This window comes from Canis aureus, chromosome 25 (assembly GCF_053574225.1).
Source record: "Canis aureus isolate CA01 chromosome 25, VMU_Caureus_v.1.0, whole genome shotgun sequence".
Lineage (NCBI taxonomy): Eukaryota > Metazoa > Chordata > Mammalia > Carnivora > Canidae > Canis > Canis aureus.
Window position 1 is genome coordinate 37873402 of NC_135635.1, and position 20583 is coordinate 37893984.

Sequence of the window (20583 nt, forward strand, 5' to 3'; positions counted from 1 at the left end):
CTCAAAAGTAGCACTAAGCAGCCACCTCACTGTTGTATCCAGCACCTCCCTCAAAATCAGTTTTCCTTTTTCAAAGATCTTCTAAGTTTTTCTCAAATCTAGATTTTCCCTGCTTTCACCACTCCCCATCCACATCTTCCTGGGATACTCAATTTAAATGTCACCTCCGGACAGCCTGGGTGGCTCAGCCTTCGGGCCCAGGGCTTGATCCTGGAGACCCGGGATTGAGTCCCACATTGGGCTCCCTGCATGGAGCCTGCTTCTCTCTCTCTCTCTCTGCCTCTCTCTCGCACTGTTTCTGTTTCCCATGAATGAATAAATAAAATCTTTTTAAAAAAATGATAAATGTCACCTCCTCTGGGCAGCCTTGACTTTCCCGGAGTCCCAAGGCTGAATTAGGTCTCCTTCTGTGTATTCAAGGCACTCTGTACTTTCTAATGAAGCAAATATTAAATCATCCAGGTGATTCTTTCCTTAATGTCTGGTGTTTCAATGGTTTGTAATGTCTACCAGTCCAGTGTTCGCACACTTACACCTATAATTCATTTAATCCTCAACACACCTCAAGGTAGGTATTTAACAATAGCTATTTTATATACGAAGATACTGGCAAAAAAGATGTTAGGCCATCTGCCTCCGTCACAGAGTAAATCATGGACTTGGAATCTGACCCTAATAAAAGATCCATATTTTCGGGATGCCTGAGTGGCTCAGCGGTTGAGCATCTGCCTTTGGCTCAGGGCATAATCCTGGAGTCCCGGGATCGAGTCCCACATCAGGCTCTCTGTGAGGAGCCTGCTTCTTCCCTTGCCTGTGTCTCTGCCTTCTCTGTGTCTGAATAAATAAATAAAATCTAAAAAGATCCATATTTTCAACCACTACCTTGGCCCCTCCACATATTGGCACTGAGGTATTTGATGAATAAAGAGACAGATAAATGAAAGAACTGAATACGAAACCAGTCTCAACCTCATCCTCTCTTCCCACTGCTGTTACCGTAGTCTAAAACAAAGGTCTTATCCTAGTAACTAAATGACCCCCAAGAGTCTCTTATTAGGTTCTTTAACTTCTCTTTCCTCTCCAGGCATATGTTCCTAGGTGATTCTTTCCAAAGTGTTTTCCTTATCCTATTAATGTGCTATTCAATAGTCAGCCATGACCCCTGCTACCTTTGCTTGGCTTTCAGACTTCTCCCTGACAATGACCTTTTCTACCATCAAGCGTGCTGCCTCCACTTTATCCACTCATCCCTAACTCAGTCACATACGAGTCATGCCTTTACACATACTGTTCTCTCTCCAGTTTTCTTCCTACTGCAAATCGAATCCAACCAATCCTTCAAGAATCTGCTCAAATATCCCAAAAGTCACTGAGCAGGAATGCAGCCAACTCTTCTCTAAACTCAAGTGTCACCCCAACTTAGTACCATTTCCTTTGTACTTCTTTGTGCTCTAAGATATTTGAAGATTTGACTTGTCTTCCTTTTCAATCTTCCAAATTTTCGAGGATAACCTGAGCACATCAGGAGAAAAAGCTCAACCTCAATATTTACTTGCCAACTGCTAAACTAAGAGAGTGGAAAAAGTTACTATGAAACCTCAATTTGTATTCCATTCATAAGAAGCGAAAACTTCAGTCTTGAAACAAACATATTTGGGGGATGAGGCATGAAAAGCAATGGTGAGGAAGACTTTCCTGGGCACCCCGGGAGTAGAAACAGACTGCTGAAAGTCTATAGCCACAGTAACTCATAAAGAGAGAGAATCAAATATTCTTTCAGCAAGTCAGCCAGGTTGGCTTCACATTTACCTAACTACAGAAGTCCCTCGATCGTCCCTTATTTTTTGGAGTGCATCGCCAAGAAAGAGAATAAGACCTCCTGAATAAAGCTGAGCCGTGGAGGGCTAAAAGAATGTAAGGAAATCTGCCCTGCATGGAGAATACAGCTTCCCAGACCTGCAGGGCTGTTCTCAGTCACAACCACTTCTGTTCCTAACTCAAATAACTCAACAGTTACAAGGGATTCAAGTTCTGCAGAAATTAAGAAAAGGGGAGAAAAAAATAAGAATCCTGAGAAGCAGTCACGGAGTAACAGGGTGGGCCCTGGTCTGTGGTGGTTCCCTTCATCCTCCCCAGTGCCCATCCACAGGTCAAGTGGTTGCCACTGACCTGGTCTGCATCTGTATGAACTCCCGGAGACTGAGCAGATGGCACCTCCTGCTGGACTGCAGCCACTGCCCCGTTAGGCATCAGGATGAGTTGGGAGGCTAGAGGCACATTCCGGCCCAGGGTCCGGTTTACCTGCAATAGGTTTCCCAGCTGTGGCTGGCAAGGAGAGGAGGAAGAGGAAGAACAAAGGAAAGAGAACAAGAGGAGAAGAAGAAAGACAGGAGAAATGGAAGGGAAGGACCACAAGACAAAATAAACAGAAGATACGAAACTGCTAAGCCCTACCCCTTTCCACACCAACCCAGGAGACCCTTATTCTCCATATGCGATGAATCATCCAGAAGGAAACCTAAAATGTATATAAAACTACAGATTGACACCAAAGAGTCAAACATCAAAGAAGTTGAGACAATGAGGATTTTAGAACAAGTACTCATGTACAGTAAGTAGATAGGCTAAGAGATAACACTCAGAATTTGTGTACTCGAGCCACAGATTTAAAGATTAGACTATATGTGACACTACTTCAGTCAAATGTTCAGGCGAACATCTTCTCTCTTAGGATCTCAATGTAATCTGCAGGCTACCTGTGAATACTAAGCATCACTTCTAGAGGTAAGTAAGGCCTAGGAAGTAGATCAGCATATCTTAACGTAATCTGGGCAACCATGGTTAAACCAAACAGCTTTCACGCAAGTCTTTGCCAGGGGCATAACAATTATGCCCCTGGAACGATGGTGGTTGTGTTTGTGGCTTACCCGTAGATACATCTGGGCCTGGGACTGGTTGAGAGGTGGGGAGGTGGTGTTTCCCAGTAGCACAGATTGGGTCAAAGTGGTAGCACTGGGAGAGCTCACACTCTGGGATCGGCTGATGAGCTGGGCGGCCGACGTGGTGGCCAGATTGATCTGTGTGGTACAGAAAGCAACCAGAACTAAGGATTTAGGAGAGGTAAAAATAAATGCACATCACTGACAAATTCAGAGGGGACACAGTCAAGAACAGAATATCTCATTTTCTTTCTTTCTTTTTTTTTTTTTTTTTTTTTTTTTTTTTAGAAGAGTATCTCATTTTCAGAGTCAGAGGGAAACGAATAATACTTTTCCTGTCCATAACTGTCATCCTGGATACTGCAGGGTCATACCAAAGTAAAGAAACTAGTCCCTAACCACTAGCATTAACAGCTGAGAGGGAAAAGGAACAAAACAGAACAGACTTCACTCCTCTTTAAAGGGTCCAGAGACCAGTCCCTTTCCTTTGTTACTTCCTCTTCTTCCCCAGGATTTCCTTCCTACTTTCTTAAACCTCCTCACTAAGACTCCTATATAGATTCAGGTCAGTTGTTTCCCTTCTACTAACACTCTCTAACATAAGAGCAATAATTGCCATTGATGACTCAATACACAAAGCTGTTTCCACCCTGAGACAGAGACCCAGGGAGGGAAGCCTCTCAGTGGGAAGATGCAGTCAGTCCTCACCGAGGCCTGGCTGGTGGTAGTCTGCTGCTGTGCAGTGCTGGTGTTTGGAGAGCTGGCCTGGCGACTGGCAGCAATCGTGGCCTATAAAAGGGGTAAGGAAACAGGAGCAGAGCAAAGACAACGAAGGAAAAGACTCAATCTTATCACAAGCACAAAATGCAATAGAGATTTCAGATAAGAACCCAGAGACTCTACACTGGAGCAAGGAAAAGTATAATCACTATCCCCAGAAACCCTTATATTACCACGTATACCAACCTAATAACTCCCACACGACCCTTCTGGGGCAATTGGGTAACCTGTCCTCCTCCTCCTCCTCCCACTTTCTTTTAGGTAGAAGAACCTTTGATCGGGTCTTATCATGAGTCTCTCCTAAGTCTAACCTAGGGCTGTCCAGAACAAATACAACGTGAGCCACACAAATAACCTTCTAGTATGCACATTTTTTTAAAAAGTGAAAAGAGGGTAGCCCAGGTGGCTCCAGCGGTTTAGCACCGCCTTCAGCGCAGGGCATGATCCTGGAGACCCCGGATGGAGTCCCACATCGGGCTCCCTGCATGGAGCCTGCTTCTCCCTCTACCTGCGTCTCTGCCTCTCTCTCTCTCTGTGTCTCTCATGAATAAATAAATAAAATCTTAAAAAATAAAAATAAAAAATAAAAAAGTGAAAAGAAACTGGAGATATAAACTTTATTTTACTTAAGCTAATAAGTCTAACATGTAACCAATAACAACAAACTACTGAGATATTTTACATTTCTTTATACTAAGTCTCTGAAATCCAAAATTTGATTGTACATATCCATTTGGACTGGCCACGTTTTAAGTGCTCAGTAGATACATAGTGGCTAGTGACCACCACATTGGACAATGCAGTTCTAGAACATAGCCATTCTACCTTCCAGTTCCTACTGCAACTCTCAAAACTAAGATCCTTTCTTCCTCCTACGGGAGGACAGGAGGCAGAAGACCATTTCTAGCCTATGACTTAGTGGAGGAGGCAGTACCCCCTGACCCACCTGTAGTGCCTATCCCCTTCCCTCTTGGGCCAGCTGGCTGCTGACCTCTCACCTGCTGGACCGCAGCCAGGCTATGCAGTTGGGCATTGCTGAGCTGCTGCTGGAGCATGAACTGGTGGAAATACTGAGCTGCATTGGGCTGACGCTGCAGTGCCTGTAGAGCCTAAGAGGAAAAAGAGAGGATCAACCCACTTAGAATGAATCACTCCTAATTCCTATTCTATGCAAATGACTATGATCTGGTGAAAGGGACAACTGGAAAGGAGAAAAACGAAGATGGGGAGTGTGGCTAAATCAACAACATGTGATTTGTCCATTTTTATATTAGAACTTGTAAGTTCACATAGTCTTCAAAAAGTGGAGAAACAATTAATTCTGTTATGCTCTATTCTTGTATATAAAGAAAAGTAAAGCAATCTAACTCACATGAACTCTTAATTCCCAAAATGGAATGTGGAAACACATGATATAGCAAGGAAAGAAACTAAGACTAAACAACTTGAAAATAAATTGGATGTCGATTAATATAAAGAGAAAAAGGGGCACCATGCTGGCTCAGTCAGTAGAACATGCGACTCTTGGTCTGGGCTTGTGAGTACAAGCCCAAGACTGGGCATAGAGCTTTACTTTAAAAAAAATTAAAATAGGGTGTCTAAGTGGCTCAGTCAGTTAAGCATCAAACTCTTGATCTCAGCTCAGGTCTTTGATCTCAGGGTTTGAGTTCAAGGCCCACACTGGGCTCCATGTTGGGCTATAAGCTGAGCACAGAGCCTACTTAAAAATGAATGAATGGAAGAGAAGACAAGAGACCATATTCTAGGGACACAGTTAAGGTGACAGAGCCCCAAATGGTTGAAAATGATGAAAAAGAGTAAACAGTGGCTTGTGAAAGATCCTATCATCAGGTAAATTTCCAAATTAACTGGCATTTTCAAATATTTACAGTAGGTATTTATAAAGATGATACTGGTAATGCAGTTTTAGGGTTACCTCTGGGATATTACTGTATTCTTATTCTTTAATAATTAGAACTATCCTTCCGATGTGCAGAATGATTTTAGCAACCAAGAAATTTTGAGTAAAATGCCCCATTCCCAACATTTTTTAAAGCGTGGAATTACTATTTCTAAAAATAAAACTCCAATGAGTTTTAGACTTCCATTACTCAGGGTGATTTACAAGAAAAGCCAAAGATTAAAAACCTGACAATCCATGAAGAGAAATGCTTAGTTAGACTCTAGCTACATTGGGCAGCCCCGGTGGCTCAGAGGTCTAGCGCCGCCTTCAGCCTGGGGTGTGACCCTGGAGACCCGGGATGGAGTCCCACATCAGGCTCCCTGCATGGAATGGAGCCTGCTTCTCCCTCTGCCTGTGTCTCTGCCTCTCTCTGTGTGTGTCTCTCAGGAATAAATAAAATCTTTGGGAAAAAAAAAAAAGAATCTAGCTACATGAACTGAAACCCTGATTTAAAGACTGACTCTCATTCTCTGTTTGCTTGCTCAAACTGTTGTAAACTCCTAAGATTCTCAGAGCTGGAAGGAACATTAGTTGTCACCTAATCCAAATCCCCCAGTTTGCTGGAAAGGAACTAAGAGGCATTATCTTCCAACACCCGTGCCCACCCAAAGTCAATACCCACAGAGCACAGCCCCTCAGGACTGAGGCTCACCTGCACCGCTTGCCGTTCATACAGTGACATCTGAGCTATCTGGGGCCGAGAGCTGCCCCCAGAGCTGGAGCTCCCATTGGTGGAGTTGGAGTTCTGCTCACTCTCAGTCTCCATGATGGTGGTCCAGGGTCCCCAAAGCTGGTGCTCTGACTCAAGACCTAGATGGAAGTAGCAAAGGATTAAAATTCACACCTGATCTCAAGCTATTATTTCACGTTATTATTCAAGTTATCTAAAACTCTTCCTCTTCGTTCCATCAGCCATGATTCCTTGGGCTTCTTCAACTATCAAATCTGCAATACACACTTACAACCATATGTTTCCCATACCATCTTCTGAAGCTATGCAATGTCTCAAAAGAAACCTTTACATATTTCCTCATGACTATCTATTAAATATCAAATGGCCAGAATTTCAGATTCATAATACTAAGGCTACCTTACATCCCCATAGCATTTTTTAACAGTTTAAAATATTCCCACTTAAAAGTTGCTATTTTCTCAGTTTCATCTGCACCTGTGACCTCATTACCAGCATCACTTTAACAGTGGTCACCATTTACCGAGAAGCCACCAGGTGCCTCCTCTTACTGGACTAGGCTCTTCATCTCCATTACCCTACAGTGCTTTAAGGTAAATACAATTATCCCCATCTTATAATTGTAGAAATGAGGTTTTCTGAGGGTAAAGAAGTTATCCTAGTATCGAGTCTTTATATATTAACACAGGCTACTTCCTCAAACCAAAAAATAAATAAATAAAAATCTATGATAAAGGCAGTATCATTTGGTTTGAGTATCACCGTCCTCATTTTATGGAGGAGCGGTTTATGATGCAGATATGTTAAACGCATCATAGAAAGTCATAAAACTAGAGATAGAGGGCCGCCTGGTTGGCTCAGTGAAAAAGCGTTGGACTCTTGATCTTCAGGTCGTGAGTTCGAGCACCACATTGCGTGTAGAGATTACTTAAATACATAAAATTTTAAAACAAAACAAAAACTAGGAGGTAAAACAGTCTACAGTCCAAATAGGTGCCTGGTTCCAGCTCAGGCTACTAATAAAAACACCCTGGGCATGTCACTTTCCCTGCTGGCACCTCATTTCCCCATTTGCAGAAAAGCCTTCACAACTGAAGGTAATGTATGACTGCCAGGTATTAAACGTATTAAATACACAGCAATGAAAATCTTCAAGAAAGTAAAACTCAACTTTTTAGTTCATTTTAGCAGTCAGAATTTACCCTCTGGGGTCTACACTAAAATCTGCAAAAAGTCATGAAGACGTTGCTAAGAACTAAGCAGAGAGAGGAGATGAGGGAGAAGAAATATGCTCCAAAAACCACTAAATGACAATAAAATCTTTTTGTTCATTTTTTTTCCCCCTCTCTTTTGTTAGGCCTAGACACTATATATTCTCTAGTTTGGAGGCATGGGGCCACTAGAAATATTGGGTCAGCAAAGCAATAGTTGGTTTAGGAATGTAAACATCAAACCAGAATTTCTGCTAAGGCTTGTCAACAGTTTTTTTTTAAATGGATTTATCATGATTACATCCAAGACAAAGTAAGTAAAATCAAACCACTTGGCATTGGAAACAGAGCTGGGGAGATTTCTTACTATTCCCTTCCTGGTATTACCTGACTGCATCGTTACCCCCCAAGTACTCAACTCAACCCCCATCTCTTCAGTTTTATTCAGGTATAGCAAATGTCAGTGCAGACATGGATATAACCCAAGAAGTACACAGGAGAAATCACATCAGCTTCAACTCTAGTTATTATCTTCTCCCACATCTTTTGCCACAATATGAAAGCACTAAACAGATACAGACCCATGAATCCTCATTATCAGCATGTGAAGAAAAAAAGCGGGTAAGGATTAGAGGCAGCATGGCATAGTTGTATAGATCAATGGACTTAGTTCACTGGACTCAAGAGACACGAGGCCCCTTTACTAGCTAGAGGAGACATTAATTCCTACCTTCATAGGTGAAAATGCTAATTAACCATATGACCCCTCAGGTCCCCTAAAATGGAAATCTTAGTAACTTTTTTTTTTTTTTTTTTTTCCCAGACCGTGAGATGAAGATAGAGATGTAAAGGGGGCTGGCTTACGGAATAAAATCAGGAGAAAGTGACCTCAAAGCCAGAATTCCTGGTTCCCAGGCACATAATCTATTCACTCGCATTCAGTGTTGGGACGGCAAAATTAAACACAGAAAATGAAAACAATAAAAAGTTTGGGAGGCACAGTGCGTTTCCATTTTCAACATTACGCCACAAGAGAAAGTGCAAGACGCCGATCCGCGGAGGTCCCCACAATAGCTAAAGTACAGTCATCTTCAAAGGTAGCAGGGGAGTGTGCACGGGTTGGGCCGGCCCGGGTGAGCAGCACAGATCTGCGGAAGGGAGCTCCTAGACAAGACCGTGAAGTGCACCTGGCACTCGGGCCACACAGCCAAGAGTTGGAGGGAACAAATCTCCCTAAACAGTGTGGGACACAGAAGGGAGTCGGGGGAAGACCGTGCGCGAGGAATGGAGGTGCTCCGGGCGGGGAATGGGGACAGCAAGCGCCAGCAAGGCTCTCGCTGTCCACGCAGCCCTGAGGAGAATGGGGCTCCAAAGAGGAATCAAAGGCACCGGGGGAAGGGAAGGGGCACACAGAGCGGTGCCAGGGGCGAAGCGACCCAGGCGCGCCGGGAAATGTGCTTACCGAGGGCAGGGAGACAAGCAGGAGACACACAGACGGGAGTCACGGAATGGGAGACTGAGGCACCAAGCGGACCAGAAAAAAGGCAGGGGGGTCACCAACCAGACAGCATGCTTGGGTGGCAGGACCAAAGTCGGAGAAGGAAAAATGAATGAGCACACGAGCAGTCAGAAGCAACTGGGCTGACGGACGGACGGCATTCAGCGCGGCGAAATGAGCAGCCAGAGGCTGGGGCGGACGGACGGAGCCGAGGACCGCAGAGCCGAGCGCCCGCGGGAGGCAGGGAAGGCGCTGGGGGAGGTACCTGGGGCGTTGCACGGACGCCGGCGGCTGCAGGCACATCCCCGCGCAGCCGAGCCCCCAGAGGTCCTGCCCCTCCCCGGCCCGCGGCCGCACGGTTACCTTCGCGCCCGGCTCCGCACCCGAGGGCTCCCGGGGGGCGTCCACCTCAGGTGCCGGGGTCCCCAGTCGCCGGGCTGGGCGGGGGGCTCGCTCGGCCTCCGCGGCGGGCTCCCCTCGCCTCCTCCCCTTCCTGGAGGGGCGGGGGCGCCGAGGGCGGGGTGGGAGGGGCCCGGCGCGGCCGCCGCTCCCCGCCCCTCCCGCCGCTCCGGGTGCGGGCCCGGCCGCGGCTCCGCCAGGCCTCCGGGGCTCGCTCGGGGCCTGTCACTTCCTGCCGGGCCGAGAGGGTGGGGGCTGCAGGCCGGGGGCTGCGGGCCGGGCTGGAGGAGGGGGCTGCGGGGAGGTGCTTCCGGGGCAGCCGGACCCCTCCCCGCCCTCCGCGCCCCTCCCCTCCCCTCCCCTCCCCTCCCCTCCCGTCCCCTCCCCTCGGCGGCCTCCCCCGCCCCCTCCCGCGCGTCCCTCGCTTCCTGCCGGCGCCCGTTGCCATGACGACGCCGCTCCCGGGCCTCCGCGCTCTCGGGCCTCGGGGTTGGTGGGGCTTTTTGTGTGGCTCCCCCCTCCTCGCTCGCTCGCTCGCTCTTTCTCCTCTTTTTTTTTTTTTTTTTCCCTCCTTCTTTCTCTCCGAGTTCTGCTCGCCGGTTGGAGGGACGAAACTGAGAAAGTGCTGGCCTCTAGCGGGGAAGGCGCGCTCGTCGAGGCGAAGGGAGGGAAGTGACGTGAAAAGGGGGAGAGAAAAAGGAGGTATTTTTCAGGAGCTTCTGGGAATAAGGTAGAGAAAGAAAGGATCAAAGGGACGGTCGCGCCAAGAGGGAGAAGGCGAAGCCGCGACCCCAGAGGGACGACAGGCTGGGGAAGCGGCCACGGCCGAGGCCGGGAGAGCGCGGGCAGGGAAGGCCGAGGAGCGGGAGGGGGAGGCCGATTGTCCCGACCTCGCCTCGCCTCGCCTCGCCTCGCCTCGCCTGGCCTCGGAGAAGGCGGGAAAGCAGGCTGCGCCGGGGCTGTCCGGGGCTGCCCCGCAGGGCGCCGACGCGCGCCTCCGAGCTGCAGCCCGCTTAGACGTGCCGTGGGTTGCACGCTCGTGTGCCCTCCGCGGGTCGCGTGTGCGTGTGCGCCCCCGGGCGTGCGAAGGAGGACGACGAGGCCGTAGAACAATGGGGCCGTATCTGGGGATGCTGCCCGGGATGCGGCGGCGGTGGCCTTGCCCGTTTTAGTCCCGGTAGCGGCTTGCCAGCGTGGAGTCCCGGTGCGGGAACCCGCCGAGCACCCGTGGGTGCCGCCCCCTGTGTCGGAGCAGCGCTGCGGGGCGCACACAGAGCTGACCGCCCCCGTTGCCCCGCGCGCGGCTGGGACTCCCCGTGAGCCCCTTACCGACGCTGCTGCTTTCCCCGCCGGCCTCCTCGGCCACTTTTTTTTTTTTTTTTACCTCCTTTTTTTCCCCTTCAGCACTGTTCTCGTCCGTTATTTTTCTCTGTCCACTCCCCCCCCCCCCACGATGCTCTCCTTTAAAAGCCAACGCGTGATTTGTTTTCAGAGGAAAAACCTCCGAGTGTCCTCTTTGTTCGTAAATGAGATCCGTTTCGATTTGCACGGAGAGAGAGGTGTGTTCGGACTCCCGGCCCTTAGTTGGTGGTATAGCCAGATGTATGTCCGAGAGCAATCCCTGCCAGGCTTCTAGGAACCAGCCAGACGGGTCTGTGAGGGAAGGAACCCGGAGGGCAGCCAAAGGACTGCAAAAGCAGAGAGAGGCAGGAGGTGTGGGGAGGTGAAAGGCTACGTTGCCAGGATGGTTGACAGGCTTTGGCAGAGGATGAATTGAAATGATCCTGGCAGAGAGCTGGTGGTAAAAACTAGGTAAAGCATTAGTCATTTAATTCAAACTTGGGTTTTTGGCATGTCAAAGAAGTTTAAAGCTTTCTTGCGGAGGCTCACAGCCTAAGCTCAATCTCCTAGGGCCAATGAAAAACTGGTGTCCATAATTTTCAGATGATAACAACGTTCACATTGCTACTCCTGCGGTTCCACGGGAGAATTGTTGCTCTGAAGTGCCTGGAGAAGGCCTGTAATACATCGCAGGAAAATATTCCTGGGTAGGAATCCAGGTGCCAGAGAGAACTTTTCAAAAGCCTGTGGAAGTTGCATACCTGCTTGAACATGGCCATTCCAGCCCCGTCAAAAGTGAAGCCCAATCACAGCTACGGTATCTATGTACATATAGATGCATCCCGCCTCTAAAGACTTTGTATTGTCTGGTCACCGGCCCCTACATCTACTAAAAGTTACACGTTTAGATGATCTTAGGGAAGAAGAGAATGGTGATGTGTAATTTTGTTGAATGATATAAATCTAGTCACAGGCCAGGTCTTATTGATACGAACCAGCAGTTTAATTTTCTGACCTAAAGGCTTGTACCCTGTATTTCACAGTAATTCTTTTCAGCTTCATTTCCCTCTAAGACAGACCTGGGTCTAAGCAATTTTCCAAAGAAATTTTCAGGATAAAAAGGAAATGGAGCAATAATAAAGTGAAGTGTTTGGGAAAACTCCATCCATAGAAAAATCATTCTTGAGGACTAAATCAGCTTGGAAAGAAAGAGGTACTGAAGAATTTGTCTCGCTAGATCTAAACAGCAAAACAATTTGTAATGCATAGGAAATCCTTAACTGACTTTTTTTTTTTTTAGAATTTTGCTAAACTTTCTCATTTTCATTTAATGATTCTGTTGGAATTAGTCTTTTCTTTTTCAAACGAAATAGTTCTCCTGAATGGAAGCTAAATAATTTCTTTACTCTGCATAACACTGAAAGTCATTAGCCTAAACAGGTGAAAAGGAAATGCATTCTAGCTGTTGAGAAGTAGAAGCCCTCCTCCTGCAAACATACCTAAATACGGAAAGATCAGGATTTGAAAGGAACTCAACTGGCCGCAACTAAAGTAAATAGGATAGTAGGCTGGCCAATACAATTTTGCATATCAACCGACACTGAATACGCTTTCTTCAAACCTTCCAAGCCCAGAATTCCACAATGAATTGTAGAGGAAGAGATTGCCCTTAACCCTAGAGGTGTTGGTATCATTGGAATGTGTCTGTTTACAGGTAACAAAGTAGGTAAACAAATATGATCACCACATCTAAATCGTCTTCTTTAATCATTCTATGCAAATGTGGACTGGATGAAGTAGGGAAAATAGAAAATCATAACCTTTACTCTAACCACCACCAGTTGCAAATGTGAACCACCATACACGTCACACCCCCATGCTACCATTCTGTATGCCATTTTAAGATCTAGTTGGGAGAAAAATGAGATGGAGATTAAAAGGATTTATAGACTCTTTTAAGTTTTTAAAGCAAAAAAGAATTTTAAAATTATCTAAGCCCCTCAATTTTAATTGGAGAAAATTGTAGGCTAAAAGATGAATGTAAAAAAGGGAAATTTCATAATCTCTACCAAATAGGACATGTCCAATAAAGATTAACTGAATTAATTTCCTAGATGGTTGCCCTTCTCTCAACTGAAAAAAAAAAAAAGAAAAATGGGATTAAAAGATTAAAAAATACCTCTTATTCCTCACCACAAATACCTAGGATGGAATTCTCAGGGCACACTACCCCAAAATATAGCACCTAAAATAGTGACTATTTTAAGCTGAAGGAGTTTGAGAAAATGGCAGAAGCAGGAAAGTCATTCTAAACTATTCTTTTTCTCTTCCTTCTTCTCTAAAACAGGTCATAAAACCCTCCTGTGAGAAGTGCCCTGGGTGGAAAAGAGCATCCTTATCTGTGAAGTTTACAAAGGTCAACCAAGAAGAATCCTAACAGGCCTTGCTAAATTTCTCCCAATTTAGAACAATTACCTCATACTCCTTAACTTAGGATGTTCCTCTACAACTGTTCACCCTTTATCAAACCTAGCACAACAGCACACTGGTCTATTTCTTTGAGTCTTCATTTTCTTATGAAGGCTCCCAAGTTACATCAAATTTATATTAAATAAATTTTGATGAAATAAATTCGTAGGTCCAAGATGGAGTCTCTTCTGCCCAGGAAGCTGGGCCAGTAAATTGAAATTTAGATAAATTTCATGTCCCTGCAAATGCTTCACCAGGCCACAAACTCAATATATCCAATCAGCCAATCCCCAAACACCAAGCCAAACCTGAGCTCTTTACATATTTCCTTGTTCTTTATTGTTTATCCTATAAACGCTTCCTGCCTTCTGCTCCAGTTTGCAGTTCTCTGAATGAAAACTGTCCACTACTTAAGGTGTTAAATAAAATTTGTTTATGTCACCTAAATTGTCTTCTTTAACCATTTTGAAACATTTCGTATGCTTTTCTCCTGATAATTTGTCTTTGTCAACTTAATTCTCAGGCTCAGCCAAGGACCCTAAGAGGGTCAAGGAAAACTTTTTCCTCTACTACACTTGATGAGAGAACAGAGGACTGGATGAGGACAAAGCACAACCCCAGGCACCATATTGACAAGTCCTTGAAACAGGCAGAGTAACATTCTCTGTGGACCTAACTGCCTCAATATTAATACTTTGCTAAGGGCAAAAGGCAATCTTAGACCCCCAGGATCCTGTAAGTCTAATGTATAAAAATTCCTTTAGAAATTTCCTTATCTATAACCCTCTGCTGCCCCCCCCCCCCCCCCCCCAGCAATATACGTGCTGGCAGTCATCACCCAAGCACATGGCCCACTGATACACATCTGAAGGGTTTCATGACTCAGGTTTTATTAGATGGTAATAAGTGACCTTTTCCCATCAATAGCTAGCACCCTCAAGGTCCTGCAAACCTGGCTTCCAAAATTCCCTAGAGAGTATGCTATCCTCAAACCCCTCCCAACTCCCAGGTATATAATCAGCCACCCCTCACAGGCCTGGGGCAGCAGCCCTTCCTGCCCATGGGTCCTGTCCCCTGTGCTTTAATAAAACCACCATTTTGCACCAAAGACGTCTCAAGAATTCTCTTTTGGTCATCGGCTCCAGACCTCACCTATATTCCAAAACTTAATCAACTGGCCATACTTCGTTTAGAGTAGAAGTTTAAAATCACCATATTCATTGGTTCTGCTCAGTATTGCATCCAGCATTTCCATCAAAAGAAACGAATACACCCCCATATCCTCAAGTAACAAAGTTGACAATAACATAGGATTCACCAGTTTAGACTGTTAGCATGCAATTAAGGGCAGATAATATACCTTCTCTCAGCCTTGACTTTCTTTTTGTGAAATGGGAATAGCATTTCGTAAAATGGGAGATAAGTGTAACATTTATAAATTATTTTATACGATGTCAGACACATCTATTATTATTAGTTTCCTTTAGTAACTCAATATATTTTCGTCATAATCAGATGTATCTAAATCACTATTTTTTAAAGATTTTTTTATTTTTTTAAAAATTTTATTTATTCATGATAGACATAGAGAGAGAGAAAGAGGCAGAGACACAGGCAGAGGGAGAAGCAGGCTCCATGCAGGGAGCCCGATGTGGGACTCGATCTCAGGATTCCAGGAGCACACCATGGGCCAAAGGCAGGCACTAAACCGCTGAGCTACCCGGGCTGCCCTAAAGATTTTTTAAATATGTTCATTGGAGAGAGCCAGCAAGAGCAGTAAATTGAAGCGGAGGGAGGGACAGAGGGAGAGGGAGAAGCAAACTCCCCACTGGACTGGGAACCCCACACGAAAGCTCCAAGCTCGACTTGGATCCCAGGACCCCGGGATCATGATCTGAGCAGAATGCAGATGCTTAACTACTGAGCCACTCAGGTGCCCCCTAAATCACTATTTTTTATTCAACATACATCACAGATTTATTAACTAATTGAGTTAATGAGTTCATACACTAATGAGTTCAGTTAATGAACTTACTGTTAAGGAGGAAAAATGTTTAGTCTCTTAATGGGGGCCCATGAATTAAACTAACAAAAGGTAGATTAACAGGAGAAAAGGCACACAATTTTATTAATATTTATTTGTATGCGAGTTCACAGAAAAGAAGTAAAAGTCAAAAAACCACTTCAACTCAGAAGCTTATACGCCCTTCTTAATAAATGAAAAAGGATTTGGGCTTTCAGGGATGCTAAATTGCAGGGATTGCTCACTTGTCTCCTGTGCCCAAAACCAAACTGTGCAGGTGGGATCTTCCTCAAAGGGAAATTTATTAGGGGAAGAACTTGTCTGGCATCTGTTAATTCTCACTCACCTTCAGCTCAAAATAATCTTTATGCCAATGTGTATTTTTTGGCGTGGCATATTCCCCTTTATTACTATCATAAGAAAAGAGTATATTCCCTTCCCTGTGTACAAGATTTACCTCCTTGGAGGGCTACCTGGCTCTGTCAGAAGAACATGCACCTCTTGATCTCGGGGTTGTGAGTTAAAGCTCTAGGTTGGGTGTAGAGATTGCTTTAAAAAAAATTACCAGGATCCCCAGGTGACTCAGCAGTTTAGAGCCTGCCTTAAACAACTGAGTTGTTACAGCAGCAATAGAAAACTAACACATAAGGTAACCAATATTTCAAAACGCAGGAGCTAATTTTAGGCCTTTTCTGCTGCCTGAAGTCCAGCCAATTGCCAACTTCAATACTCCTTTGTATGCTAACAACAGGAGAATGTATTTTATCACATGCTTGGACTAATCAATGAATAAGTGCCCAGGAATCATTTTGAGTGGCAGCTTTTCAATTCTGTGAAAATGATATTAAAGTATAATTTTCAAAAAGGTAGAATCATAAGTCTCCTACAAATGTAAAGTGAACATGTGTCAAAGGTTTTGTATAACTTGTTAAGTAATGAAAGAACCAATGAGACATTAAAATCAGCTCAAAGTTCACTTGAGAAGCTGGGTGTTTACAGTCAATTTAATAAAGGAATGTTAGAGAAGATTGCTGGGTTGGATACAAAACTGGTTAATGGTTCCTATTGAACCATGAATCATAACCTTAAGGATTATTTTTTCCTTCACTAGATCGGAAGTATTTGCATCTATGAGTTAATCTCTGCCTCTTTACAGTTGTAAAGTAACCCAGTCAATAGGAAACCAGAGACACAAACCCAGTCCTAAGCTGAAAGGACACATAGTAACTTCTTCCTTCATTTCTAACTTTTGGGTAATCTTTTTGACATCTATAAATCTGAGTAAGAAATTGTTAGAGTTGTCAGAATCAGGGAGAATGGATCTCCCTGTCAAAGCATTCTGCCTGGGGCACCTGGGTGGCTCAGTCAGTTAAGCACTCTTATCATGTTCTCAGGGTCCTGAGATCAAGTCCCACATCAGGCTCTGCACTGAGTGGGGAGTCTGCTTGTCCTTCTACCTCTCCCTGTGCTTCTCCTCCCCACCACCCCACCTCCTACTCATGCTCTCTCTCAAATAAATAAATAAAATCTTTATTAAAAAAAAAAAACAAACACTCTGCCTGGGTTTCCTTCCTGATTGCATTCTAGAGATATGTATGAGAGACCACCAATAATCACAGGAAATCTGCTCCTCAGACTTGCCCAGCTAAGATAATGGCAATCCCAGTTATCTAGGCAAAAAACTTTAGAATCATCCGTGACTGTTCTCTTTAGTTCATACCCTATATCTAATTCATCTGTGTATTCAGTATTCACCAAAAATAGTTTGAGGGCCTACAATGAGACAGCCATTTCTTTCTGCCATGAACATCCATTAGTAGACAAAACAGACAAAAATTCTTACCCTCATGGAACTTGCACTCTAGTGCGGGGGGTGGGGGGTGGGCGCAAAGGGAATAATAAACATAAGTAAAATCCATAATCCGTAGAATGTTACGATGACAAGTACAAAGGAGAAAAAATATTAAATAGCAAGCAGTTGGGAGAATTGGGGGGATGTAGCTTAGAATTTAAGTAGCATTGTCAGGGAAGACCTCACAGACAAGATAGTAGTTAAGATCTGAAGGGAGTGAGAGGCAGTCCTGTTTCTATTTCCTCTAGGCAGAGGGATCATATGCCAGTGCATTAGAGGAATGATGGAGTTCAGGACACACTGAAAATGTGTGTCCTGAACCCCAAAATGTAGCACCTTGGCATACTGATTATTTTCAGCTGAAGGAGTTAGAGGGAACAGCAGAAATAGAAATGTCATCTGACCCTCTCCTAAACCTTCTTCCCTGAAATAAGTCATAAAAGCCTAATGTGAAAGGTGCCTTCCCTATACGTGGAGGCAAGGAACATCCTTAGCTCTAAAGATAAAAGAATGGCACAAAGAATCTGAACAGCACATGCTGAGTTTCCCCCAATTACTTCATACTCTTGATCATACCATATTTCTCCTCAACTATCTGCTCGTCATCACACCTGGCATAAAAATACTCAAGCTTAACCATTTCTTTGGGTCTTCATTTCCTTACGAAGGCTCCTTTGTCACATCAAAATGAAATTAAATAAATTTATCTGCCTTTCTTCTGTTATTCTGTCTTTGTCATTTTGGCTTTTAGACCCAGCCAGAGACCCTAAGAGAGATAAGCAGCCACCGTGCTGGTGCAGAGCCTGGAGATCATGACCTAAGCCAAAATTAAGAGTCCCTCTTTCAACCAACTGAGTCATCCATGTCCACCTCCAAGCTTTTTTGTGTAAAGATAGACCCTAGTGATTATCCTAAAGAAAATATGTAGAACTGCATAGTATTCCCTTGTATATATATATTGAATGGACATTTTTGTTATTATACAATATAGATATATTGATGAACATTTTAGTTATTTGTAATATTTTATAATCACAATAGCCTTAAACATGTATAGTACAGGGGATCCCTGGGTGGCTCAGTGGTTCAGCACCTGCCTTTGGCCCAGGGTGCAATCCTGGGGTCCCGGGATCGAGTCCTGCATCGGGCTCCCAGCATAGGGCCTGCTTCTCCCTCTGCCTGTGTCTCTGCCTCTCTCTCTCTCTATGTCTACCATGAATAAATAAATAAATAATCTTAAAAAAAAAAACATGTATAGTACATATAGATGCAAGCATAACTATAAAATAAGTTCCTTAATGTGTTGCTATTCAGTCAAAATATGTGTATGTTTTATATTTCAATGACTATTGTAAAACTATAATCCATAACAGTTATGTCTGTATTTTCTTTCCTTTTTTAAAGATTTTATTTTTTTAAGTAATCCTTATACCTAAGGGGGGACTTGAACTCATAATCCTGAGATCAAGGGTTACACACTCTACTAACTGAGCCAGCCAGGCATCCCAGTATGTTCTTAAGTGGGTGAACTAATGCTGGTAGCCAGAATTAGACATAATCCTGGACCCCTTTTATAGAGAAGAGTCAGGGTAGGGATGGCATGTGAAAATGTCATTCATGCTGTGGCAGTAAAATGGTTAAAAACTTCTACTTAGATGACTTCTTATCGAGGCCTGCCTTGTGATTTTATAGTTGTCTTTTTCTATCCTTTAAATTTTTTCTTTCTGCCTTTCCAATCCTCCATACACACATGCACCTATCCACTCACCTATCAGACACACACACACACACACACAACACAGAACATATCTCCTATGGACTCTTGTTAACTAAAGATAAGCTGTAGTTCCCATAGAAAGATGACCTATTATCAATACAATACACAGTTTTGATGTTTTTTGTTTGTAGCAATAAATTTATGCTGAACTTATGTCAATATCATATATTTATAAGATGATGGCTAGGGTTAGAAGTATATTATTTGAACATAAATGAATTTTCTGCACATAAACCAAAAATTTCAGTTTTTATTTATTTGAGTAATCTGTACATCCCACATGGGGCTCAAACAACCCTAAGATCAAGAGTCACATGCTTTTCTGACTGAGCCAGCCAGGCACCCCATTGTGAAATTATTGAATGAAAAAGCAAGCCTGAATGGATTCTAGCATCAAGAATATTAATGGGAAATTTGAAAGTATTGCCTCCAGGATGTATCTAGGTGTGTTCAGCTTTAATAATTCTACACTTTATTGATAGATTCAACCATTTTCCCCAAAAGTTTAAACTGGACATATAAGTAAAGAGAAGTTTAGAATTTTTTTTAAGTTTAGATTTTTGAAGCCATAAACTATGATATCATTTGATTAGTCATTGTGTCCTTCATTTTGTATTGAGAACAATTTAAAGTAATTCAAGTAGAGAAAGCAACATTGTCGATCCTATGTGAGATGTGGCTTCTGTAGCCTAACAACTTGTTAAGTCTTGTTAAATGGGGCTATTTTACTATCACAAAGGTAGTCTGATTTTTTAACTTTTAAATGTGTAGGGGAGGAAAAAAACTTTCTTCTACTCTATTAAGTTCTGTAGTTGGGGCCTGTGGATAGATTGACAAAAGACAGATTAACAGAAGAAAAAAAAATTTTTTTTCATACAGAAGGAATGGGCATCATAGGAAAGAATTGAAAATCCAAAAAGCAGTTAGAAATGTGACTCTGTCTACCATTTTAACAAAGGGCAAAAAATTTGTGGAGAAGTGATAAGACAAAGAAAAAAAGGGTTAAGATTTCTAGGACTGGTAAACTGTGAGAAGATAAATATATGAGGGAACTAATGGAAAATAAAGGTGACCTTAGCGAGGCTTGTTTGTGCAAACGTATCTCAGTGCTGCATCTCTCTTATTGTGTCTGGTGGTTAAACATCTGTTCTCCTTTTCTTGGTGTGGGAGAGGGGAGGAAGACACCTTCACAAAGGGAAATTTATGCTCTGATTTTAGACAGGGAGAGGGGAAGGGTAGAAAGTTTTTCTTGCATCTGCTCTTTCTAAATTGCCTTTAGCTCAAAATAATTCTTATGCCAAAGTGGCATATTTTGGAGTGGTATAGATATATTCTAATTCACTTCAGATGCATCATTCATAAAACCTGGGTTCATATACCTAAACCTGTAATTCTTTTTTAAAAAAAAAAAAAAACCCTGTAATTCTTTGCACAAACATAACGACCTGCAGAAAATTAATAGATATTTCCCATTATTTAATTATTTACTTTGTTCAACATACTGTGCTATAAACATTATGGATGCACTGAGATGAACAAAAATATTCATTCCTTTCAAGGAATTAATATAACTGGGTAACAAAGTCAGGAATATACATTATTTAAGTCTGTTATTGCAGTTAAGAGCATAAACTTTAAGG

The 20583-nt window shown here is 43.6% G+C and overlaps 1 protein-coding gene and 1 long non-coding RNA gene across 17 annotated transcripts in view; one reads left to right on the plus strand and one right to left on the minus strand.

The window, feature by feature from the left end:
- PHC1 (polyhomeotic homolog 1) overlaps positions 1–9581 on the minus strand; it is a 23089-nt gene extending 13508 nt beyond the window's left edge. The window contains exons 1-7 of one of the 10 annotated variants that reach the window (XM_077871129.1): positions 9446–9500; positions 9047–9156; positions 6335–6492; positions 4718–4828; positions 3648–3728; positions 2928–3077; positions 2170–2325 (exon numbers count right to left, since the gene is read on the minus strand). In XM_077871129.1, the coding sequence (XP_077727255.1) occupies positions 2170–2325; positions 2928–3077; positions 3648–3728; positions 4718–4828; positions 6335–6448 (612 nt within the window). In that variant the 5' untranslated portion in view covers positions 6449–6492; positions 9047–9156; positions 9446–9500. Of the gene's footprint in view, positions 1–2169; positions 2326–2927; positions 3078–3647; positions 3729–4717; positions 4829–6334; positions 6493–8165; positions 8189–9046; positions 9340–9445 lie in introns of those variants that run through there. The other 9 variants (XR_013364333.1, XM_077871127.1, XM_077871128.1 and 6 more) reach the window with 9 other exon arrangements.
- On the plus strand, positions 9322–13732 carry LOC144297273 (uncharacterized). 7 transcript variants are annotated; one of them, XR_013364340.1, is made up of 3 exons: positions 9322–9409; positions 11426–11639; positions 13170–13732. It is a non-coding gene; the product is annotated as an uncharacterized LOC144297273 (long non-coding RNA). The 7 variants fall into 7 exon arrangements; XR_013364336.1 differs by having other exon boundaries at positions 9348–9495; XR_013364338.1 differs by lacking the exon at positions 9322–9409 and adding an exon at positions 9857–9970.
- The last annotated feature ends 6851 nt before the right edge of the window (positions 13733–20583 follow it).